Here is a 27,314-nt window from a genome sequence, read left to right on the forward strand (position 1 = left end):
AGTTGAATGGTGGTGGGAAATGACAAAACTCCAGGAATATAGTCTAGTGCTTACTTGTGATGAGAGTTTAGGTTCTGAGGAGGGGAGTGGATTTCCAAGTAGTGAGGTATGAGGAGAAGACGTAGGAAAGCAGACAACGGTCGTGGCGCTGGAGGGCGGACAGTTGGTCAGAGTGGAGGCACCGAGGAAAACAGTGGAGTGGGGCTTCCAGCTAGAGAGGAGTCTCCAAGGGGAAATCCAAGAGTTGTAGGCTTGGGGAAACTACCCCAAAGACACTAGTGGGTGTCCTAAAAAATAGATGACAAGAGACAGGTCAGAAACAGAGAGCAACACATAGGAACCTTGAAACAGATCTGAATAGCAATTCAGGGGGCTGGTGTACCACAAAAGGCAAACACTCTGGCAGAGAAGTGCTGGAAGCCAGCTGCTCATATACTCCTGGGTGATGATGATGATCTCAATCAGGTGCATCCTGTTGAGCCCTTCAGTATGCCCTTCAGACAGAAACTTAACCCGCTGGCACCCTCTCCTGGATAGTTGGAGATGCTGAAAGGAAATACTTTCAGCATCTCTATATATATATAATATAATACTTTTATAACAAATTTATATCAGTAATGATTTCTTGGTTAATGTCAAGTTGTCATGACAAAGACATTTTGAATAATGTCAAATTTGTATTAAAAGTGTCATAATTTACAGAATGATGCTTTATGAAAACAGTCATAAATATTCATGAAGACTTATTCATGTTCATGACAGGTGTTATGTGATGTTCATGAAAGTGTCATGACAGTCTTATTAACCCCCCTTCAAATAAAGTGTTATCATAAATTTAAACTGTGTTCAAAGTTTTAATTGGATTTGACTCCATGTTTGTGTTTGTGAATTTAAGAGGAAGAAAATTCCAAGAAATGTCATAATTCATTATGATTAGTGTGTGGTTAGGAACCCATTCACAGCTTGGGATCCATAAACAAAATATTTAAACCAACCACAAGCATTTACTTAAAAATGCTTTAATTAAACTTCCACTCTAAGGCAAAAGGTGTTGCTGCAGCAAAGCCAAGTATGAAACCAAACAGTTCATCACATCAGTTTTCCAAACAGAATAAAAAAATAAAAACTAAAGAATTACTGAAATAGACTGAAAACAATACAAGAGTTCAGATTATTAAACCATTTCAACTTGATGTCACTGTTCATGTTACAGTCGCCTGCAGCGATTAGAACATTTTAACAGAAGCAAAGACTTGTTCTGTGGTTTCAGGAACACACACAACAATGTAAACATGAACAGTAAATCATTACCCGTCAGCTTCAACTAATTGTCTTTAAATGTGTGTCTGCACGCAGGGCCACCTGCTAACAGAGCACAAAAAATGAAAAGAAAAAAAATCATAATTGTAGTCATGGTAATATGTTAAAAATAAAAATATGAAAGTACCACCCAAGATGATGGCAACGGTGGTAGGAGTTTGCCCCACAATTGACAGGTTGCCGGTTGAATCCCTGCTCCAGACCTCTGTCATTGTGGGGGTTAGTTGATGCATGTTTATAACAATTTGCATAGTTTTTTTATTTGCAATAAATGACATATTCAAAGACATCCATCCATCCATCCATTTTCTTGCACCCTTTTTCCCTCAGTGGGGTTGGGAGGGGTGCTGGTGCCCATCTCCAGCCAACCTTTCGGGTGAGAGGTGGGGTACACCCTGGACAGGTCGCCAGTCTGTCGCAGGGCACATATTCAAAGACAAAATATTTAATTAATCATAAAAATATTAATATTTTTAACAGAGGTATTAAACCACTGCAACTTCCTAAACAGACCCCCCCAAGACTCAGTTACAAGGTTTTTTACATGTACAAATTATCTGGTGTTTGGCATGACTGAAGTGTGGTTTCCTTAGGGAAAAAACAAACAAAAAAACAGGTTAAAGGAAGTCTTTCCATCCCTGCTTTAAAGCTTATGTGGGAAAGAAAAGGCTCATCGTGTTTTACAGCAAGATTGCTGACTGTAGGTACATCATTCATCAAGTCCTACCCAACTCTCATTAACTCTTAAGTATGTGTTACCAATCACCAATAGTTACCAGACCACAAAGATCTAAAGTCTTCTATTTCTTCCATGTGGCTTTACAATTCACCTCTGGGGACATATGTGGGACAAAATAACATCTATCATATTCTTAATTATGGGTTGTGGTGGGTGGAGGTCATGTGGAAGGTAGTGGGCCTGGGTCATCTCCCAGGCGTCCAGCAGTCGGACATTCACTTCTTTGAATATTGCTCTGAGTATCTTGTCTCGCTGCAATGCGTAGTAATCGTCAGTGGTCAGCGACTCACGTAGTGTCAGCCTTTTGGGATTACCAGTCCTGATGATAACCAGAGTATCTGGAGCTCTGGTCAACAACCTCTCCACTGCCCTCCTTATGCTCAGCAGACGTCGGATGTAGACCTCCACAGGGTAAACGCCAAAGTGTGCCCAGACGCCAAAAATAACTACAGTGTTTGTGCCTCCAACCACACTGTCCAGTTTGTTGGCAACAAAATGGAACTCACTGACCGGCAACGTATAAGCACGAAGCGGAGGGCCGTGGCAGCGGAACGTCAATAAAATGTTGTTTTTATAATCCAAGGCCATAAGGGGTCCGGTTTGTGGGGGGGTTTTCAGGTCAAACTTCTTGAGATCTGAAAGTGTAACAGAGAACTCATCAGAAAGAACCAATTTGAATTGTCAGACATTTCTACTGAGTATCTACCTGGAACTTTAGCAATTAAGAATTCAAACCACTGCCTGACGGTGGAGTCTCCATACAGATGGAGAACTTTCCCTTTCAGACACTGGCTGATTGCTGTGGCGTTATTAAACTGATGAACTGTGGTGCCGTCTAGTGCTCGCCATGCGCCCTGGTAGTAATAACCAGCAGGACTGGCTCTCATGGCTTCTCCTAGACGAGGGGAGATTCAGAAGAACATCCAAAACAGAAAAGAAAACCAAAAAGATGTTATGATCACTGAAGACTTAAAAAAGTGAAGGTCAACATTACTTTAAAGAAACACCTTTGTGGATATTAATACATTTATAACCCAATCATACAAACAGCAACTTTACCTGACATGTTAACAGGGACTGTTTCATTGAGAACTGGAAGAAAAAACAAATTAAATTTGTGATTGTGTATTATGACAGTAACTTGAGCAGAAAAAACAACTGTTCTACATTATAGCAGTTTCATAGCAGATCAACATTTTACGGGTTATTCAACAAAAATGCATGTCTTTCTAAATGCATGCATTATGTTTTATGCAACTACATGTGACTCATTTTTATATACCTGAAATAAAGTCCAAACTGATCAGGTAAATTATAAAATGCCAGTGGACAAAGTTTGTCTGAGAAAGCCACACATAGAAAAACTGCTTACATTTTTTCATTTCTGTCAGGCAATCAATAATTCATTGTAACACATTTATGACAATATAGCAACTTTTACCTATTAGTTTTGGCAAAATGGTGATACTGGAAGGTCCTAAAGATGGAATGGAGACTTTCAAGTTGACCCCACTGTAACAAGAGCAAATAAACTGGATGAAACTCTCTTAACTAAAACCAAAACTAATTTTAACTGCTAATTCCAATATGCAGTCTTACATAATGCCACATTTTCTTCGCTTTCAGTCAATTGACTTCAGTTCAGGTTCGTCACATTACATTAATTGTAAATGAAGTATAGATTAGTCTGTACTGGCTTCCATTTTGTGACTAATCCATTTTCGACAACAGGTTCATCAGGCTCCAAATCTGTCTCTAGGACAGAGCTAACCTTACTAGCATGTTCAGGTTTTTAAGGCCAGACGCTCTGATGCTGTTATCCCGACAGATGACTGCAGAGACGTTTCCTTTTGGTCTATGTGTCTATTACACATTAACATAAAGTTTTATTTACATGAATATAAAGTGGAACATCATATAGAAAACCCTAATGCTTCTATGAGGGGCCGTTTAGGACTAAATCTATGTTTTGTCTCACACACTACAAAAGACTCACACACAATCAAAAAAATTACTCAAATTGCTCATACACACTACTAAAATGTCACACACGCATACACATTTTATCTCACACGTATACACAAAATCCCAAAATTGCACATACACCCCACTAACATGTCGCACACGCACACACATTTTATCTTTGTCGCACACATACACTGTACTAACATGTCGCACACACACACACAAAATACTACAATTGCGCACATACACTACTAAAATATCAGACACGCAAACAATCGTTTTTGTCTTAGTCACAAGACTAAGATTGCAAATATAAACTAATAAAATATAGACTCATTATTTTGACTCATTATTTTGTATGTAAGAAACTCAGTTCTGTATGTGTGAGAGGGACTCAAGTTTTGTCTGTGTGAGGTGTCACGGAAGAGGCGGGGCATAATTTGGAGATCAGATCGCGCATGCGTTTTACCACAGTGAAGTTAGCATCAAGTTAGATATTGGAGCTCCACAGTGTAAGCAGCATTTAGCTCAAGGTTAATCCGATTTATGAACGTTAATTTCGGCCAGCCGTTCTCTACCATTCCCCCCTCAAGCTCTTGGAGGTTCACCTATGGTTTACTCCGGTTCTAACACCGGCTATTACGCCCGTTATAAGGCTGCTTACTTCGGCTCTAAAGCAGGAGTAGAGCCCTAAGTGAACCGACGAGCCCTCGAGGAGGGAGCGGTAGAGAACGGCTGGCCGAAATTAGCGTTCATAAATCGGATTAACCTTGAGCTACACACCGCTTACACTGTGGAGCTCCAATGGACCTTACCACAGGGCCTGCCTTTCATTGGCTATTGCCCATTTTACGTCACAGTGCAGCTATCACATGGGTTACCGGCTCACAAACTCATGCTAATGTACATTGTGGACTACCAGACCGACAGAAATTTTTTGCGTCAGGACTCGGAAAAAAAAAGGTTCTCCGTCAGTGGGGTATCTGTACAGGCGATGTCAGGTATCCTGATCGTTTTTGTGGAACTAAAATTCACAGATTTCCAAAATCTGAAACGGAAAGCCTTGCTTGGATCAAGGCTTGTGCACGATTGCATTTGCAGCTCAACTGTCGTAGGATCAATAAGAACAAAGTGTCTGCTGGCCTAAGTATTATTGCTTTGCTTTCTTTGTGTTTAGTGAATGAAAAAAAAAGTCAATAATAAACACATCCATTATGAAAACCTTTTAGCCAAGTACAGCATAATGGCAGTACCGATACAACTTCTACATCCTGAAGCATGTCTGTTACACAGCCTTACGTTATCTGAACAGATCAATATGCAATGTGTACCGTATCTCATATACATTAAAGATTTTATTTCACCTGAAAAGGCTTTTTACTAAACTGTAATCGTGTTAGCCACGCTAGCACAGAGTACCGTGTATAAGTCCTAGACACATTCGAACCCTCAAAACCATGAATGCCCGACTTACCCAGCCTTGCAAGAACAACAGGCATCAGCAATCTTGTCCACAGCTATATTTATGATGAGGCTCTGAGGATCTGCTGTTTTCCTCATCGACTGGTAGCATTTAGCTGCAACTCGCACAATGTTAGAGGCATCGTGTGGCTAAAACATCTTGATGTCGTCCAAAAAAGATGACATGAACTTGTTGGTTCCCTTGTCCATTGTCGTGGCTGATATTTTGTGAAAATCCGGCAGAAATACTAAACTAATCGACTCAGAAATACTCTGCAGAGTCAGTCGAAACGAAAAATTCCATAGAAGCTAAGCTCTGCGAGGAGGTTAATGTGAGACATGAAGTCACGTGGGACTTTCGAGGGGCGTTTCTGGGCGGAGCTTGGTAAGGTCCATATCTAACTTGAAGCTAACTTCACTGTGGTATAACGCATGCGCAATCTGATCTCCAAATTATGCCCCGCCTCTTCCGTGACGCCTCTCACACATACAAAACTGAGTCCTTCACATACAAAATAATGAGTCTATATTTTATTTGTTTATTTGTGCAATCTTAGTGTTGTGACTAAGACAAAAAAATTGTTTGCGTGTGTGATATTTTAGTAGTGTATGTGCGCAATTGTAGTATTTTGTGTATGCTTGTGCGAGAAGATAGTACAGTGTATGTGCGACAAAAATAAAATGTGTGTGCGTGTGACATTTTAGTAGTGTGTATGCGCAATTTGAGTATTTTTTGAGTGTGTGTGAGTCTTTTGTAGTGTGTGAGAGACAAAACATAAATTTTGTCCTAAACAGCCACTCGTATGCTTCTCTTTTGAAAGTCAATCTGTTGGGCTTCATTTTGTCACTCAAGTAACAATTCTGAGTGCCCCACTACCAGACAGGACACACTGGAAAAAATTTTATAAAAATGCCTCAGAAAGTAACAAGGAACAAATGTTATCCTCCTTTTTGTCATATTGGGATCATTTTAAAATGTCCCCAATTATTAATCTAAATTAATACACTATAATACACTGTCTGTTCCTCTTGCAAGCTGATGGTATGGTTTTCTGGTTTGAAAAAATACTAGTTTGTAGGTCACTTCTGAGTAATAAATTTCTACACTAGATATGATTAAACGGCAAAGTTTTATGGTATACTTATTTACACACTGCCCCCAGTTATTTTGATGCAAGCTTTAGGATTAATTTTACCTTTGAAAGAGCTTGGCCTCCTTGCCTGTTGGATATGGTACATAACCTTTGAAGGCATGGGTGATCCTGTGTTCACATTTGAGGGTCTTTGGCTTGTAGCAGAACCAGGGTTCACCGGTTCGGGTGTCAGTGAGGTTGCACAGCTGCTCCGGAAGTGCCTTAAGGCACACGTTGCAATTAGTAGCCTCAGTCACTGAGCCTGAACGGAAGAGGCTTTGAAAGAAAATTCTGTCAGGCTTTTCCAAGTTGACTCTTTCCAGGACTGTGACTGCCTCACTGGAGTGGACCAGGGTCACCTTTTTGAAAACAACAAGAATTCTTACAAAAAAGGTCCCACACTGCTACTCAGATACAAATATCAGACACATTCACCTATTGGTGGAGCTATGGTAGAAAATACGTGTTTCAGCTTATGACTCAAAAACTGCAAGTCCCATTCACAAAACTGATGAGGCCAATGCTTCCTAGAAAAGTTCTCCTACAGATGAGCCACTGTGCAAAAGCAGTCTTGATGAAAAAAAACAAAACAAAAAAAAAACATGAACGCTGTATGTGCTGGGTTTTTACCTTATGGCCAACTCTCTGTTATTCCTCTGTCAATTTGATACAGTAGGGGCTTCCGCACTTCCCATATCTGTGTCCTCTGTCACTTTTATCAGCAGTTAAAAACGGTTTAATCCGTTGTTAACATGTTGTAACCTGTTTTTCCGAGCCGCCTTTAAACGCAACACTCGCGCTACCACACTCGCGCTGGGTTTACACCTGTGCGTGTGTGTGTTCGAATTATGGCAGCAAACCAGCAAAACACAAAGAACTTTTCACAGTTTTCCCCCCAAACTAACTCACTTAGTTGAGTAAAGCTGTTGGATGCAGGTAAAGTTAGCTAAAAGATGACTAGCTAATATGAACACAGCACCTTAAGCTTGTTAACAAGTAGTTTGCAGCAGGCGCGGAGCTATAGGGGGGCCGGCTGCCCCCCGGCCCGGGCTGGATGGGGACCCGGGTCTGGAGGTGCCAGGAAGGGAGGAATGGTTTCAAGTCGCTTTAATGTCTGATTTTAGACAGAGAAAATGCGCCCTCGCCTGCTCAGAAAGGTATATGTAATGTTAAAATTACCCCCCCGCCCCCCTCCCTCCGCTCAACAGTTTCCAGCAACGCAGACGATACACGTGAGGGGCCCAGTCATTGGCCCCGTCCCCCGGCCGATGTGACTCGTTCAGCTAGTGGCTTGTAGGCTACTGGTGCTGTTGTCTATGTCACACAGTAGAAATTTGTTTTTACTTTTTAAGTGTGGATTTTATTGAGTGTTTTTTCGCTGCATGTTTTTATTCACTGTGGACTCCGAGAACTAATAGCTGATGCCAGTCACCTGTGCGAGGTGGGCGTGCCCATAGGTAGCGTACCTGGAACCTGCAAGACGCTGGCAGTGTGTTTTTTAAAAGGCAGAGGACTTCACGTTGCAGAAGAAGGAAGAAAGAGCAAGAAGAAGGAAGAAAGGGCAAGAAGGAGTAAGGGAAGGAAGAAAAGCAAGAAGAATCTAAGAAGGGTCGTGACGGAGGACTGCGACCCCGAACGAGTTGACAGCGGAGATGCAGTCAGTGGGAACGACGTGTAGAGCCGACAGTGGGCAGAGGGGGAACTCTGCCCTGGTCGGTAAGTAACGTTTCCACTGATTATCCGCAGATGACCCTTGCTGGGACAGATAAGACTTCCGCTGTTTAGCGATCGCTCTCCTGGCCAGGTGCTTTTGTCCCAACAGGACGCCAGCGGGGCGGAATCATGAGGAGCGCAGGATTTGCCGTCCTAACCGGATGTTGTGGACGTGGACCCTCTTGGACAATTTTAGTTGGCTCTGATCGGAACCTTTTAGTACATTTTTTATTGTGATTTTTACAAGAAGAAAACGGGGCATTTTTATTTTGTTGGGGAATAAAACAAAAACCTAGCTAATTGACCTCCCTCTCCTCCCTTGGTGCTGTGTTACTGTCTCCCTCCTTGTTATCCGAGAACCTATAGTTACCAGCTGACGTTAAGCGCGGCCGGTCTACATCTATGTTCAGCTACAATTCATTTTGCCCCCCAAAAAGTTGATTCCTCTCCCCCCCTGTTCGTCTGGAGCCGGGGCTGAGTATAACAGGGAGTCACTAAGAATCCACCCCCCACACACACACGTCGGTCAACCAGGTGGGGGGGCAGACATAGTTTGGAAACCACTGGGGGGGCCCAGGAGAAAAAGTTTGAGAACCACTGCAATAGATGTTTTCTTGCAATTTGCTCTCCTGTGCTTATTTAGTCATTACATTCATTAGTTCTCCCTGAGTTGTTTTCAACTCCCTGCAGTTTCATAGCTATCATTTGACCAGTGATTAGACTGGATAAAGAGTGTCCATACTCCATGAGAATCAAGAAAATTGTACTTTTACTGAAATTGGCAAGTATTTCTGGTATAGTCAGACATGTTCTGACTATACCTATAGAACATTTATTGCACAAGACACTCCTGGGGCAGATCAACAGGAGAAATGTTACTTAAACTGAGTTTCTCGTTTTCCTCAAGATCATGGATTTTTCAAATTTCTGACTACACGATAGATTTTGGACAAAGTATGAGAAAACAAGTTGTACCTAAAAATTGTTTTAAAAACATTCTGACAGAACTCCTAAATCAAGGCAAATTAATAAACTCATGAAAATGTTAGATTACCTTCCTACTCTTAGCATTCAGGTCCTAAACACCCAGAACTCATGATACAAAAAGCTTATTTAGTTTAGAGTAAAAAGGAGACCTTATCTAGGTCACACTATTGGCACATTTAAGAGGAAAACATTCAGTCTTACCTCAACCTGTGCGCTTCCTTCCCAGAGTAAAGGGAAAACAGCCGTGTAGGAACCATTGTGATGATCAAAGACTTTCCCCACCACACCTGCATGAACAGTTGGGTTGTGCAGCCGAGCAAATACGACGTCGCCACCAGATTTCTTGGGGCGTCCATTGAAGTCATTCATTTTTATCAAGACCTCCAGCTGATCACCAACATGCCAACTTCCCCCTCCGCCACGTGGAAGGATGGTGAAAGTGCTGTGAGCAGGATGACTGGTGTCAGTCAGAGAGAAGTTATCTGGGACAGATGGGGTTTCAGGCCAGGTGATGTAGTTCTTTAAAGATTCTAACTCAAGAGCGTCTTCAGGTAACACAGAGTGGAAGGAGCAGAAACTGGTTGGCTTAGGAGGCTCAGTGGGACGTTTCAGAGTTCTGGTGGTGGAAATCGGAGCCTCAGTGGTGGAAGGAACTTTCTTCTTCAGCTAGAGAATAAAGTTTAGAGATTGAACAGATCAAGTGACATGAAAACACAGTTTTGTACAAAATACCGATTAATTATATGTTGTTTAGTCCTTACATTCCCTCACTGAATTTAATAAACATTTTGATTCTCTTCCACAATTAGCATGAAGCTGGTTGAATATTTTTGTTCTATCCAGTCTATCCCTGTTCATTTTGAATGTGAAAACTGTCAAACTGTATTTTTACTAGCCTATGGTGGTTCTGTAGTTGGAGTTCATGTTTTGAACCAATACTCACCTCTGCTAATTTACTGTTTATGTGATCAGCGATGTCGGGATAGCTAAACATGATCCATAAGACACAGAAGGCCAACAACAGAAAGATCCATCCGTACTTCAGAGGAAAACGTTTTCTTAAAGCTTGGCCTCCCAGTAGGAGTGACGACTCGATGTGGCTCTGTGTTAAAAGACAAAAACAAAAAGTCACTTACGGGTGGCTGTCAAGTCCCAATTCCGATTTAAAAAATGAAATGTCTTTTAGACCACTGGCGAGAGGGACCAGCTCCACTGTGAACATGTATGAATACATGGCTGTGGACAATGAATAGATGAATGATTCTTCATTCATTCATAATTAGAGAACAAGAGAATGCATATTCATACTCTATCCACTGGGTGAGGGGAAGAGGGGGAGACATGATCAAGTCTAAAACTTAAAGGGTGACGATGTGATGCACATTACTTTGCTGTACATTAAACCCCCTAAAATAATGAATTCCTTTTTGCTCTAAATATGAGCTCATAAAACAATTTTGACTGGTTACCTTAGTCTTCTATGACTTGTTTTATCCTTGCATCATTAATAGACTTAGTTGAGGGTACGATTCATGCAAAATGCAGAATGCAAAATGTCAATATATAACAAGATTGTGCAAAGAGTAATGAGAGATAATGAGTATTAAAAAGTGTAGCTGGAATTCGGCGCTAAAATGCTTCACCTGAGATCTCAAGATAAAGTAAAATTCTCATCAAAATGTCACAATGAAATTCACATTCCTGAGCAGGACAGAATTGTTCTGGGACAAACCAGATGTGGTTCCTTTCTTTTATTTCTCCCATATGTATCCCATTTGAGAAGATACATTTTGTCATGTTCTGTTTATTTTCTGGGTCCTGTCTCTGTGAGTCGCTGTGTTTCCTCCCCTGTCCTCGGGGCAGGTCCGGAGGGCACCGCATGCCGGACCTGCCTCCATGGACCCGCCTCCTACTCCGGCGACACCCTCCGGACCTCCACCAAGGAGTTCGTCTCCTGCGCTGTTGCCGCTTCCGGCAAGCTCCGCCTTCGACCATGACCTGTTTGGTTTTGGACTGAGAGTTGTTCTGATTGGTTGTTTCTAGATAGCAATGAGAGAAGGCAGATGAGCTACATTTTTTTCAGATTATCTGTCTCATACTGTCACAACAGAGTGACACAACAAATATGTAAACAAAACAAAAAAAGTCGTTAAAGAATAAAATAAGATTTATTAAGGAAAGGAACAAAGCACTACACATTTACAACAAACAATGCTTAACGATGGCTTAAATTTTCTATACACGGCATTCTAACGAGGAACAAAAAGTAATAAAGTAACTCAATTTTTCTCTTGTTATTAGAGAATGCACATATAACTCGCACTGTGTTGACAGCCAGTCAAAACATTGGCATTACTTCCATTCAAACAAAACATGTTCACTTTTAACCTAAAGCTTTGTGTTGGGTGAGTTATTCTCCAGAAGAGGAAAAAGGCATAGGTCAGGGAGCCGTTATTTCAACCAGTCTGGGGAATCGCTGGCATTCGACTTTCTTTGTCATGGCTTTAAGTTTAAACAAGCTTTTGTTTCCAGTTAGTACTGCAACCAGTCATTCTACCAGTTACTAACCTGAATAATAAACACGCCAAGATTTTTTCTTTGGGTGTTTCTCTTTTGTATTCATGATAAATTAAATGTGCATTAACACAAAGTCAGGTATGGACAAGGTAGCTGAATGTTATGTTATCATGCTAAATTAGCAGATCTTCTACCTAAAGGTGGTAAATGTTACCTTAATTAAAAATAACAAAAAATCTCATGAGCTTTCTCAGGTGTTCAAGATCAAGTTGGCTGTTTCTTGTCATTCGTAAAAGAAAGCAGGCTATTCAGACCATAAAATGTAAATTCATAAAGCAAACTAGAATGATTTTAGAGCAAGTTTGACAACTGAAAATTCTATAGCTCTTTTCCAGTCATTTTACCACCCAAAGAGTTTTGGACTAGAGCCAGATTCACCCATTAGCGCTGTGTTTGTGAGATAACACCCAGCTGTGGATTTTATCTCACAAAGTTGCCTGTGTGCTGCATACAGATGAACACAACATATAAATGCTGGAATTAAACCTACAACCTTCTGATGGCAAGACAAGAACTCTACCCACTGAGCCACAGTCACCCAAAAACACCACAATTTGAATATTTTTAAAAGTTGATCTACAGAAGCAAGAAGCTTGTTAGGTTGGTTTAAAATACAGCATTTATTTCACAAACTGGAAGATTTCTTTTTTTTTTAACTGAGTTGACATTTGAGATGGTAATCATCTCCACTGCTGGGAAAAAAAAAAACTTCAATATCTTTTAAATCTTATGTAGCTGTCTGTTTTGTAATACACTGAACAGAAATGATTTCTAAATATAATTATAAATATTATTTATATTTACAGTATATTTTTTTATTTTACCTTTTTGCCCGTCTCCATCGTCCTCCACACTTGTCTTCTGCTCTTCGTCTCTTTAAGCTGAACCAGCCTGACAGGGTTTTTTATTGTTTGTCAAACTCCCAGCACCTTGTGTGGCTTCAACCCTACAAGTGCTGTGGAAGGACACTCCTCCTTTAATGATTCTTTGATTATAAATTCCTTCTTCTAAATGAATTACAGGAGCTATTCATTATTTAAATGAATAACTAATATTTTTAAGGTTTCTGCTTGGAGAAACGGATAGATTAAAAGAAATGTATTAAATCAAAATTTTCTCATATGTGCGTATGTATTCCGTTTTAAGCAGTGGCGCAAAAAGTGGGTATGCAGGGTATGCAACGCATAGGGGCGCAGCACCAGAGGGGGCGCCAAAACCCCGTCTGGAGGGGGCGGCGCGCCGATGATGTTTTCCCATACACTTCAGCGCGTCTTACGCTCCTTCACCTCGCGCACATAACGAGGTGAATGTAGGGAGTTTTACCCTTCACGTATCATCGCCTCGGGGGGGAAGCGAGTGAGCGTCGCCGATCTATATTTTCGCATCCACCTGAATAATGTGTAGTTGCGCCACTGGTCTTAAGTCGGTCTGCACCTACTATTGCAGTTTTCAAGCTGATTGCCGATTACAGAAAAAGTCTGACCTGCCAATTCAGATTTTGGCTGGTACCATTTTTTTTTGTTTTTTTCAACCAACACCAGGAAATCGGCTGGCCGATAAATGTGTCCTAAACGATACATGCATACAGGATAAAATGTAAATAGCACTCAGCCATGCCAAGGTTTGCTATTTCATCCCAGCCTTGTTAAATTTGATTCCCACAAGTAAGACATTTCATATTTGTCATTTATTATGCTTTTCTTGGTAGTATTCTGATTAGCTTTACAGTAACAAAATGCTAAAATCTGGGTATTTGTTTAATTTGTACATTTTTGTTGTTAATATTATGGTCTCTACCAGAACTCTGATAAGTTTGACGACCTCCTGCCACAAGACATTCATTTTCGCCATAGAAATCTATGAATGTATAATAGAAACTTATTTGAATCATGTAAAACAGGGAACAAATCATTTAGATTGAAGATGGATTGACTGAGTGCTGGTTGGATACAATAGATAACAGCTCTTTTCAGTTCACCTTTGATGTGCAAATACAGGTGTGGTTTGGCATTTTTTCCAAGAACACCTGTATTGAAAGGTGCCATCCTTAAAAACTCATGCAATGTTACCTTTGGCATCATTAGTAGCACTACGTTCGTCTGTTGTCAAAGGTTAAATTGAATATTATTTTGTTTGATTCTTTTGTACGACTGTTGGAGAAAAGCTCTAACTGCCACGTCAGAAGCGTCTCCCTCAAACTGCTCGTAAAGATTTAGTTGGGTTAGAATAGGTGCAGTGATGAATAATGTTTGGTTTGGGAAAAGCCTTCTCAGTGTCAGGGTTCTAAGACAAGACTAGATGTAGAAGTTACCTTGGTGAGTGGAGTGGCAAGAGTACTGCAGTACTCTAACCATGAACAATAGATATCAAATGTAAAAAAAAAATTGTAGACAATTACCAAAAATGTATTTGTTTATTTATTTATTAATTAATATTTTTAGATTAGTGAGATAGAGCAACATTAAAGTTTAGTGTCAACATTGAGCTGTTTCAATAAAGTAGCCAGCAGGTAGAGCAATAAAAAGGGTACAGCAAACTGACAGAACACCAGCTTTGGAAATAGCCAAAATAAATGTGTGTGCGTGTGTGTGTGTGCGTGTGTGCTTTCACTACGTCCCCAAGACCTTCAATGGGATTGTGATCTGTAAAAGTGATAGGTGTTTTTCCTTTTGAACCTTCATTAAAAGAACCACAGTCAACGTATATGAATTTTATGACCAAGCTTTTGCAAAAGGAGAAGACTCAGCAAACTGCTCCTCCAAGCCGTTCACTGAGCGTTCTAAAGACCTTTGGTTACAGCTTGTCTTTTATTATCAAGCAGAGACAGGGAGGATAGCTAAATAAGACAACAGAGATAATTTATGACTGCACACAGGCAGTTTCTAAAATAGGGAGTATTCCGGTTGATAAGAAAGCACCTGTGGAAACGTAATTTAAGGTCTTAGAAACACACAGTTAACTGTTTCACATGAAGACACAGGCAGATGGGGCCTCCAGGTCAGTTTATACACAAAGAAGGAAGAGAACACTTTAAACTGAACATTATACTGAATATGAACTAAAGTAATAACAAAATGATAATACCAAAAAATCTCTAACATTCCCCCCTTTTTAACCTTTTACCATGCGTGTAAATTTTATTCAAAAGCCAAGCTTAGAAAAGAAAAGAATAGATCCAATAAAGGCAAGAATCTTTTTTTTAAGTACACAATGAATATCATGAAAATGAAAAATAAAAGAAACAGCAAAAAATCAAATGCAGTTTTGTCATCACTTGTTTTCACATTTTCGATGTAGGAATCATTCAGCAAATGAATTTATCTTTTTATTGATTAAAGAACTTCATCATCAGAAACAAGTCATCTTCATTTGTGTCATAGGTTATTTTCGCCAGCTGATAGCTGACCACAGAAATGTTAATTGTCTTTAGCATCATGCTTCGAAGACATGGAATAATGCAACTTGTGAACAGGCAAAAAGGAATCAAAACACCCAGAATACGTGTTCCAAGCTTCAACAGTAAATTCCATCAAGATCCGGAAGTGAGCCAAGAAAGAAAGTCAAAAGAATGTGATCCTTGTGTTCCACTTTCCACATAATGTTTAAGCTCCTCCAGGTCATGTAGAACGTCAGAAATAGTTCCACCAGTTCCTGTTTCGTCAGGAACTAATGTACAGCACGCTGTGCCAATGATTTTACAGACACCTCCCTCAGAGGCTGTGAGGAAGTTCAGTACAACACGATTTTGCAAAACCATGTTTCTCAGTTCAGTCAGCTCTCTCATGGTACCATTTGAAAGCTGCTGTGTGCTGTTGATGAGTCGCAGTAATCCATGTCTGTTGATCTCAACATGGTCCCGAATCTCACCTACTCCGACCCATGGAAACATGGCTTGCATAAACTTTTCTCCCCTGCCCCAAATCTTGAACTCCCAAGGAACTCCAGTGTCTGTAGTGAGGTCTCCCCAGCGTTTGACCTCTGGCATAACTGCACGCTTGGAGCAGGCAGCTAGAACGTGTTGTCCTTTCCTGATGAATGCAATTGGGCTGATTAGGGGGACCAAAGCACACAGTCCTCCCCAATATCGTGGCAAGACCATGTAAGCTCCATTTCCACACAGGAAGTACCAGTCTGCCATCACCCGTGAACCATAGTCTCCTGGCGCTATGGTACTGCACAGTGTTGTTTCCTGTCATCCTCTCGTCCGATGTGTGATGTTGAAACTCCTCTCCTGAAGCATGTTGTCACAGTCTTGGTTGTCCTTCCAGACTTTGCAGTCAGGGTTCGCCCTCTGACCCCTGCAGGCAATGCAGTTGATGCAATCCGGTGTCGTTTTGAAGTAGGTGTAAACTTTGCTACACAAATTCCAAAGTAACATCCCAAGAGAAACGTGTCTGTTGTTGAAAACGCAGCTCCTCAGAGACCCGGGTTTAGCTCCTGCTAAAGAAATGGACTCTGGTATTTTCCATGCGGTTAGTGGAAACGGTGAAAATGGAAGTACGTCAGCATTAAAGGAACACTTCATAGATCCAAAAAGTCCTTTCGCGGCATCTCCTGTCCGAAGTAGAACAGAATAATCCTTTTTGCACCATTTGCATCCTTTTGGTGGTGGCAGTCGTGGTTTTGTGCTCAGGCTATAGAGACACATCTGTTTGTCATCAGTGATGCTCCCTGGGTGCAGACCTGAGTTGTGTGTGGCAATTGGCAGCTGCGCACACACATAGCAATTCACCTCTTTCTCCTCATGAGCAGTCCTGTTCATCAGCTGCCACCACAGGTTGGTGCTGTAGTCATGTGGGTGGAAAGTGATGTCACTTCCTCCTCCAAACATCAGACATGCTGCAGTCACAGCGCAGTAGAAGATCCATCTGGCATATGGAGTCTCCACTGCTGCTCGGCGCGCAGAGATGTCAAAACCCCCAACCTAAAGACGGGGGAATCTTTCTTCACCGGGTTTGAGACGAGCTATCCTAAAAAATAGCCCCCCTTTGAAGTCCGGCCTTCCTCCCTCCGCCTACTTAGGGGTTCAACACTCCCTGCAGCTTGCAGTGACTGAGCTGTATCCAGCTGGGTCTTTCAGCAATCTTTACAGCTGTTGGTGTTGTCATCAGCACCTGGAACGGTCCTTCCCACCGTGGACTCGCCCAGTTCTTTCGTTTGATGACTTTAATGTAGACCCAGTCTCCTGGCTCGATGGGAGCGGCCTCCTGTGAAGGAATAGAATCAGAAGGCAATAAATTTGCACTGGACACTTCTTTCAGTTTCAGAGTCCTGATCATATAATCTGCTAATGTTTGTTCTTCATCAGCTTTCTGCAAGTCTGGAGCAAACAGAGGAAATCTGTAAGCTCTCCCATGAATTATTTCAAAAGCAGGCTTTGCTGGAACTACTTCAACTCATTTAGAAAAAGCATAAATCATTTAACAGTATTTGTTAATTCAAAAGTTCATAACAAAAAAAACTTTTATGTAAGAATTTGGTAGCTATATAATATTACCTCACCATTTTCCCTTTCCCCCCTTTTTACACATGGCATTGCCGATGTGTCACAATCACTTAAGCTTCACATAAAGACTTTGGGAGGATTAATAGTTCATTCAGGTGAACTCACAAGTTTATTGCTTTTAGAAGATCCTTTAGCAAACAAGTCTTTTTAATTACAGGTTTACCTCTCTTTTTTTTTTTTTTTTTTAAATTCAGCTGCTTTCAAAATTTCTATTTTATTTCTCTAAAATAAAAATGACCATCTTTAATTTAAACCAAATCTCAAATCCTCTAATTCAAAATTTTCTTTTTGAATTTCTTGACTATCAATCAAATCTGGATTAAAATGTTTGACTGAAATCTAGAAAATGTTGCTTTTAGTCACTATTATCAGTTTTTAGTAGACATTTACATCTCCCAGGTTGCTTAAAGTCTCAGACTTTCACTTAACCTTGTATTTCAGAAAAGTTAACAATGTACGTTTTTTTATATTGTAAATTAAATGGTCAATAATTTCATCCGTTACTCAATTTTGTAGGAAAATGTATTGCTTCTCATAATAATTTTCATTCATTATAATATAAAATACACAAACACAAAACCAATCAATTTGTAGATTCTTTATAGAATTCAGCTCTAAGTTAAATGTTTCAGTTAAATGCAAATAAATATTTCATAATATTTCAACACTGCAATATCAATTATTTTCAACACTTAGATGTTTAATTTAGTTTCAAACTAGAATTTATTTTAAAGAAAATAAAACATTTGCAAATCATTAACTTTGAATCTGTAATAATTTTTAGTTGGTGTAATTTAGCTGCATCACGCTATCAGTATTTTTTTCTTAACTTTTAGCCATTACAGTTTTTTCCTTCACAGTTTCCCAATCTATGGCTCGTGGGCCCTAAGATGATCACTTGTCCTTCTGTTAAGGACTGAGTTAACGGGTACAAAATGAATGATTTTATCTAACATTGTACCTAAAAATCTTCAAAATGTTATTTTCTAGATAGATAATTCCTATATGCAAACAGGATTAGTGAGCACATTCTCTATCACAGCAATGTGCGTATACCTTCTCGCATTTCTCCTTTCTGTCTTGCTTCTCGCTTCCCCCTCCTGCTGCTGGCGTCGCTGCAGCTGGTCCTCCCTCCGTCTCTCCTCCAGCTCCCTGTCAGTCCAACTGGCTCTGGTGTTGGATTTTTTTATAAGTTGTCCAGACCGTCCCTTAGTCCACCAATGAAACAAGTGAAAAACAGTTCAGTTTGCTTTCTTTTTCTTTAAAGCACATTATTTTCCTTCTCCACGCTGATGCCAAAGAGTAAACCAGCGGGGGTTGTAAAAGTTCTGTTGCAGCCAAACATGGAGATATAGTTCCAGTCCAAACGTCTAGCAGGACTCCATACAGTAGTTCTGCTGCATGGCAGTTCCCAGATTTCCAGGAATCAGGATCAGTGGACACTTTAGTGCCTTCAGTGTCCAGGTGGTAGAAATCCTCCTGTCCTTTTTGACTTTATCAAATGTCATTGGCTGGTGATGAAGGAGGGACGTCATCTGATCGGCAGGACAGGTCTGAGCTGAGGTCAGAGGTCGGACGTACCGCAGCGAGGCTCAGACAGAGGAAAAGGAAAGAAGCAAATAAGAGTCAATTAGTGTTTGCTTGTCTTTCTGTGTTTCTTTTCTTTTTACACAAACATTTTACATATAACTTTTCTTTCTTTTCATCGTATAGTTTTTTAGTGCTTATTCTCCAACATTTTAAGAAGTCATAAATCTTTTCCTTATTCAAACGTATATAAATATGAAACATGTTAAAAGCCGTAGTCTCTTTTATCATGTACAATATTAACCGTTGAAATGCAGAATGTAAGTTTATGTTAACTTCATCTGAGACACGTCTCACCAGAGAACAATGGATTTCTCTAAATTTGTTGATCTCAGTGCTGCAGACTGTGAAGTCAGCGGGCAGCCCTCCTCTCAAGGCCTAAGGGAGACATGAGGCTGGATAATGTCCAGGTCGGTACCTTACTCTGACTGCTGACCCCTCCAGATAGATGGCAAAGGATCATTTCACCAAGTTGGTGTTATAATCTGATTACGACACAATACATTAAACATTGTTCTCTGAGGAGAATTTTATTATTTAGTTTTATTTTCCAGCTTCTTCTCCTTCAGGAAAGTCATAATTCCACTTTTAGCATACAAAGTTGTTACCAATTTTTTTTTATTATTTCAGTGAGATGTCTCTCAACTGGCTTTTCTTTGAAAATGTAGGAAAGCTCAAAAAGAAAAACAAAACAAAACAAGCACCAGTATTTACCCATTTTTCTTTCTACACTACTCTCCAAAATTGCCACAATTGTTTTCCATTGATCAATTTTTAGCTTCCCATCTATTTTATATTTCTTTCTCCATTTTTTCATGTGTACAGTGCTACCAGGAAACCTGGACAGCATGTACTTTTCATCCCCGTCTGGGCCCTCAGCGAGTGAGGAATTACAAGACTTTGTGTTTTCCATTATTTAAAACACTTGAAATTTTAGCTTTGGAATTTTTGTATTGTGTGCTCTCTCAGAGAGTGCCGTAGGTCAGCGCTCAGTGCCTTCTGAAGAACAGGCTTCTACTTGGAGCCGAGCTTCCAAGCGGTTCTTCACTTTGGATTCTAATTCTGAAGACAGAGAGTTTTACTCTCAGAGAGAGAAACACCATTCACTCCTTCATGCACACACATCAACAAAGCAGCAATAGCCAACAGCAATGTCAGCACAGTAATAACAGAACAGTAATAACAGCTTCCTATTCGGTGAGGACTTGCCCTTATGGGGTCTCCTTGAACAGAGTTTTAGCAGAGCGACATCTAACAAGGATTCTCAAACCACAGAGTTTTAGCAGAGCGACCATCATAAAAGGATTCTCAAACCTCTAAAATAGCCATTTTAAAATTCACCTACCTTTCTGTAGCTATCGGGATGTCCAGTTGGATCTCGTCACTCCACCGTTGGCAGACATAGTTGGACCTACGTCGCTGGCCCAGCGAAGAATTTACTTCCTGGGTCTTTCTTTCCAGGTCCAAATGACTTCTGGCCATGCATGGATTCAGCGCGTCTTCCTCTGCCTGACAGCGGTCGATGTGAGAGATCCCGGGTTTCGGCACCAAATAATGATAGGTGTTTTTCCTTTTGAACCTTCATTAAAAGAACCACAGTCAACGTATATGAATTTTATGACCAAGCTTTTGCAAAAGGAGAAGACTCAGCAAACTGCTCCTCCAAGCCGTTCACTGAGCGTTCTAAAGACCTTTGGTTACAGCTTGTCTTTTATTATCAAGCAGAGACAGGGAGGATAGCTAAATAAGACAACAGAGATAATTTATGACTGCACACAGGCAGTTTCTAAAATAGGGAGTATTCCGGTTGATAAGAAAGCACCTGTGGAAACGTAATTTAAGGTCTTAGAAACACACAGTTAACTGTTTCACATGAAGACACAGGCAGATGGGGCCTCCAGGTCAGTTTATACACAAAGAAGGAAGAGAACACTTTAAACTGAACATTATACTGAATATGAACTAAAGTAATAACAAAATGATAATACCAAAAATTCTCTAATAAAAAGTCTCTAGAGTGCGTTCACTCACTGCAATATTCAAGAAGCAGTTTGAGATGACTTCGGCTTTGTGATAAGGTGTATTATTTTATTTTAAGAAGCCACCAGAACCATCTGTACTCAAGTAGGCTGTGACATTTAAATAGCTCAGTTGCTACTAAGATATTCAAACTGTGCCAAGAAAATGTCACATAATTTCTTAAATACTCAAACCTGAAAATAATCCAATGAGAAACACAGTATCTTTTTTTGCTTGTTATTGTCAAACAATTAAAAAGAATATAATTAAGAATATAACTTACAAACAATATATCATTCTCCTCACTTTTAACTCCAAAGTATATAAGACTTCTAATCATTTTTTCTTATAAAGTGTGTTAAGAAAAACAAATATCTGGAAGCGTCTGGTTAATCCATGGGAGCCATTTACTTATGACTGAAGGTGCTGCGTTCATGTCTTCAAACAATTATACACAAACATAGACATGGTGGGAGTTTCCGGCTGTCGCACTGGTGATGCGTCCCAGAGATGAACATATAAATGTGCAAATCCACCCCTGAGTAAAAACCTCAGACCTTGTGTGGATGCTACTGAAGCTAATGACACAATGTCCTCGTCCACAGTGAAACTGCCCTCTTCCGACATACTGCTCAGCAAGGACGAAGCCTTTTCTCCAAAAAAACAGAAAAGGCCAGATTCCACTCAGCTAATCCAGAAAGGGACAAAGATCTTAATTTTTGGAGACGTGTCCTGTAGTCTGATGAAACTGTTTCGGCATAATGGCCATTGTTACATTTGGAGGAAAAAGTAGGTTACTTGTACCATCTCAAAGTTGATGTACGGGGGAATAAGCATCATGTATTGGGGCTGCTTTGCTGCAGGAGGAACTGGTGCACCTCATAAAATAAATGTGATCATGGGGAAATAAGATTATGTGGAAATTTTGAAGCAACATCTCAAGACATCAGCCAGACAGTAAATGTTTAGGCACAGATTGGACAAATAGACAATAATCCTGACCATACATCTAAAGTGGTTACAAAGTGGATTAAAGAGAACAAAGTCAATGTTTTGGTGGGGTCTTCATAAAGTTCTGATCTCAAGCCTCTGGAGAAGTGGTGGAGATATCAGAAAAGTCACGAGCAAGTGAGGCAGCTTGCACAAATGGGCTCAGATCCACCAGATCTGTCACTAAGAACTAAACAAAAACTTCAGCAAGCTATTGTGGGAGACTGTGGAAGAAAATGCTAAAGGTTTGACCTAAGTTATACACTTTAAAAGACTTTTTGACCCAGTTTACAAGACTGTAATCCATGATTCTGACCAAATTTATGTAAACTTTTGAATTCAAGGAAAGTTTTATAAAATTTCAAAAATAAATAAATGCTCTTTCCAGGCCTTCTGGGTGTCATGTTTCTGGCCCGTCTGCCTGCCTTGTTTTTCTCCTCAGTACTCACCTCTCCCATCAAGCTCATCTGGTTCACCTGCATGCTGCTGTGCTGGAGAACAATCAGGCTCATGTCTTCCACCTGTTCACCAGCAGTTATATTCAGCTCTCAGGCAGGCAGACGGTGCCAGATTTTTGAAAGCCTTGCTGTGAGTAGATATCCAGCATTTCCTCCTGACCTGACCACGATCTCGATCACGTTTTTTGTCCCTTGGATTTTCCTGCCCTGTCTAGGCCACGTTGGATTCTTCACTGGCTTCTGCTTTCTGGACCTGCTTCTGCCTTTTGACCTCTGCATCCTGCCTCGCCCCTGGATTTGTCTGCCTGATATTGCCTGCACGTGTTGGACCCGTTTCTGTGCCCTGACCACTGCTCTTCGCCTGCCCCTCAGATAAGTTTTGCCTTGTCCTCCTATCCTGATCCTGCCCCTACCCCTTGACCTCCTAGTTCTGTTCCTTCCTGGATGCATTACCCAACACAAACCACTGTGCTACCTGGACCCCTCATCCTCCACAATTCTTTAATAAAGTTAGTGGCTTTTCTTATTCTGCCTTGGCCCCAAGACTACAACCCACTAACCTGTTTCTCTGTCCTCTGAGGTTCCTGTCCCATTGCTGGTGGTTGCCTGTCCCATACCCTGATCCTCAATAAAGATCTTATTGTTTTTTGTTTTTTTTATACCTTGTGTCTGACTGAAATTTCGGGTCCTCAGTTCTGAGCATTACACTGGCATTTAGAAAATGAAAGCAAGTTTGGTAATTATGACTAAGCTAAAACAAGAGCGGTTTGGTCTGATTTAACTTCAGCCAGAGAGAGAAAAATGTGCATCTGGCTTTTCTTATTCCATTGGACAACTGCCCAGGGTGGCTTTTTTGGGTAGTGGCACAAGAGACAGAGATGAAGAATAACAAGTGCCTCCATTCAATCTATTGAAAGCAGTACATGGCAGGCCCCAACAAAGAATAAAAACAAAATCTCACTTAAGGCTTATGTTACTATGCATATTAAATGCCATCTACCCTTCTTACCAGGATCATCCTGCATGAAGCCGTCTAGCAGGTTAGCATATTTCAATAATGAGACAATTAAGTTGGTGGATTTAACAGTCGTGTGAGAACAGAACAGCCCATAATTGTTGTGACAAAACCTGTCCATCGATCCAGTTGGTTTGCAGAGAGCAATAAATGAATGTCAAGGAACCGAACCTCCAACCCAGTCTCAGGAGTTTCTTACTATGAATGTTCTGCAGTTGTGGAGATCTGGCGGACAATAAGTGTAACATCTTTTTTAGCGTGCTTTACCCAGAGCACTTGGAGGGTAGAGTAGAGTTTATTCCTTTTTCAACACTCGCATGTGAAAAATGTAGAGGATGGGTAAATGTCTGTGGATGACTTCATGAACAGCTGAATACTAAAGTGATCAATGGTATAGATACATGTCTGTCTCTGCTAAGGTTTTTGTTATTACATCATATGCTTAAAAATTAATGCATCAAAATGGGTCCAAACTACCCATCTGCTGTGGTTACAAATGTGTACAGCTTCTTTGTAAAGTCATACGGTACAAATATTCATACACAGCCTGACATTCAGATGTGTAAGGTAAGGCAAGGTAATTTTATTTATATCGCACATTTTCAACAAGGCAATGCAAAGTGCTTTATATTAATTAAAAGGAAATGCAAACAAAATAACAAACCAAAGGAGCAAAGAGCAAAAGAAGAAAAAGAATCTAATGTTGATCTAAACCAGGGGTCCTCAAACTATGGCCTGCGGGGCAGATCCGGCCCACCTCCATATTTGGTCCGGTCCCTACAACAATACCAGAGAGCATTTAGATATTTTTTTATATATATGTGTATTTCATCCATCCATCCATCCATTTTCTTTACACCTTTGTCCCTTAGAGGGTTGCTGGTGCCCATCTCCAGCTAACGTTCCGGACGAGAGGCGGGTTTCACCCTGGACAGGTCGCCAGTCTGTCACAGTCCCAACATTTTAAAAACATAAATTACTTTGTAGTATTTTGCCTGTTTAGAACATTTAGAAAACTGGGGATTATTGTGTTGTGATTTATTTAGGAATAAATAACAATAAATTTAAGCTGTGTTCATAGTTTTATTTGGATTTGACTCCATGTTTGTGGGTTGTGAAGTTAAGAGGAAGAATATTCCAAAATAAAATACTTGCTTGTCCTGATCGTACATAACGATCAGGACAAGCAAGTATTTGTGGTTCCAACAATGTTAACATGAACATTGACCGTCAACGAACTACCCTTCGTTGACGGTCAGCATCAGCCTTTTGGGATTACCAGTCCTGATGATAACCAGAGTATCTGGAGCTCTGGTCAACAACCTCTCCACTGCCCTCCTTATGCTCAGCAGACGTCGGATGTAGACCTCCACAGGGTAAACGCCAAAGTGTGCCCAGACGCCAAAAATAACTACAGTGTTTGTGCCTCCAACAACACTGTCCAGTTCGTTGGCAACAAAATGAAACTGGCTGATTGGCAATGCAGGAGCACGGAGAGGAGGGCCGTGGCAGCGGAACGTCAATAAAATGTTGTTTTCATAATCCAAGGCAATAAAGGGTCCGGTTTTTGGGGGGGTTTTCAGGTCAAACTTCTTGAGATCTGAAAGTGTAACAGAAAACTCATCAGAAAGAACCAATTTGAATTGTCAGACATTTCTACTGAGTATCTACCTGGAACTTTAGCAATTAAGAATTCAAACCACTGCCTGACGGTGGAGTCTCCATACAGATGGAGAACTTTCCCTTTCAGACACTGGCTGATTGCTGTGGCGTTATTAAACTGATGAACTGTGGTGCCGTCTAGTGCTCGCCATGCGCCCTGGTAGTAATAACCAGCAGGACTGGCTCTCATGGCTTCTCCTAGACGAGGGGAAATTCAGAAGAACATCCAAAACAGAAAAGAAAACCAAAAAGATGTTACGATCACTGAAGACTTAAAAAAGTGAAGGTCAGCATTACTTTACAGAAACACCTTTGTGGATATTAAACTTTTACTCAATAATACAAACAGAAACTTTACCTGACATGTTATCAGGGACTGTTTCATTGAGAACTGGAAGAAAAAACAAATTCAATTTGTGATTGTGTATTATGACAGTAACTTGAGCAAAAAAAACAACTGTTCTACATTATTGTAGGTTCATAGCAGATCAACATTTTACGGGTTATTCAACAAAAATGCATGTGTTTCTAAATGCATGCATTATGTTTTATGCAACTACATGTGACTCATTTTTATATACCTGAAATAAAGTCCAAACTGATCAGGTAAATTATAAAATGCCAGTGGACAAAGTTGTCTGAGAAAGCCACACATAGAAAAACTGCTTACATTTTTTCATTTCTGTCAGGCAATCAATAATTCATTGTAACACATTTATGACAATATAGCAACTTTTACCTTTTAGTTTTGGTAAAATGGTGATTTTGGAAGGTCCTGAAGACCGAATGGAAACTTTCAAGTTGACCCCACTGTAACAAGAGCAAAGAAACTGGATGAAACTCTCTTAACTAAAACCAAAACTAATTTTAACTGCTAATTCCAATATGCAGTCTTACTGAATGCCACATTTTCTTCACTTTCATTCAATTGACTTCAGTTCAGGTTCGTCACATTACATTAATTGTAAATGAAGTATAGAGTAGTCTGTACTGGCTTCCATTTTGTGACTAATTCATTTTCCACAACAGGTTCATCAGGCTCCACATCTGTCTCTAGGACAGAGCTAACCTTACTAGCTTGTTCAGGTTTTTAAGGCCAGATGCTCTGATGCTGTTATCCCAACAGATGACTGCAGAGATGTTTTTTTCTCCATTTCCTTTTTGTCTATGTGTCTATTACACATTGACATAACGTTTTATTTACATGAATATAAAGTGGAACATCACATAGAAAACCCTAATGCTTCACTTTTGAAAGTCAATCTGTTGGGCTTCATTTTGTCACTCAAGTAACAATTCTGAGTGCCCCACTACCAGACAGGACACACTGGAAAAAATTAAATAAAAATGCCTCAGAAAGTAACAAGGAACAAATGTTATCCTCTTTTTTGTCATATTGGGATCATTTTAAAATGTCCCCAATATTAATCTAAATTAATACACTAATCTGTCTGTTCCTCTTGCAAGCTGATGGTATGGTTTTCTGGTTTGAAAAAATATTAAGTTTGTAGGTCCCTTCTGAGTAATAAATGTCCACACTAGATATGATTCAACGGCATCAAAAAAAGAAACAAACAAAAAACACCTGAAAGACTAAAAGATGTCAGCTTACTGTAGTGAACCTATGTCTGTGTGTGCAGAACAGACAACTCCCCCAAAAGTTTTATGGTATACTTATTTACACACTGCCCCCAGTTACTTTGATGCAAGCTTTAGGATTAATTTTACCTTTGAAAGAGCTTTGCCTCGTTGCCCTTTGGACGTAGTACATAACGTTTGACAGCGTGGGTGATCCTGTGTTCACATTTGAGGGTCTTTGGCTTGTAGCAGAACCAGGGTTCACCGGTTCGGGTGTCAGTGAGGTTGCACAGCTGCTCCGGAGGTGCCTTAAGGCACACGTTGCAATTGGTAGCCTCAGTCACTAAAAAACTTGCTTGTCCTGATCGTACATAACAAGTTCAGTTCTCATTTTGTTGTTAGCTTGTGTCCATTAACTGAAATATAATTGAACCAACTTGGTGCTATGCTAGTCATATAGGTCATAGGAAAAAAGAAAAAAAATGTCATAATTCATTTTGATTAGTGTGTGATAGGTACATTCTTAAACCTACATGAAAAAAGAGAACCACAGACAACGTATATGAGTTTTCAACCAAACTTCTGCAGAAGGAGAAGACACAGT

General features: G+C 40.3%; 1 protein-coding gene across 1 annotated transcript; it reads right to left on the reverse strand.

Moving 5' to 3' along the window:
- Nucleotides 1-1,778: 1,778 nt before the first annotated feature.
- LOC103459635 (NXPE family member 3-like) lies at nt 1,779-10,444 on the reverse strand. The gene is made up of 7 exons (XM_008401383.2): nt 10,262-10,444; nt 9,520-9,984; nt 6,682-6,977; nt 3,501-3,571; nt 3,119-3,151; nt 2,766-2,954; nt 1,779-2,694 (listed from the first exon to the last, which is right to left on the reverse strand). Exons 1-7 carry the CDS (start codon nt 10,310-10,312, stop codon nt 2,147-2,149), a joined length of 1,653 nt encoding a protein of 550 aa, XP_008399605.2. The 5' UTR covers nt 10,313-10,444; the 3' UTR covers nt 1,779-2,146.
- Nucleotides 10,445-27,314: the final 16,870 nt, after the last annotated feature.

This window comes from Poecilia reticulata, chromosome 23 (genome assembly GCF_904066995.2).
Source record: "Poecilia reticulata chromosome 23, P_reticulata-male-v2, whole genome shotgun sequence".
NCBI lineage: Eukaryota > Metazoa > Chordata > Actinopteri > Cyprinodontiformes > Poeciliidae > Poecilia > Poecilia reticulata.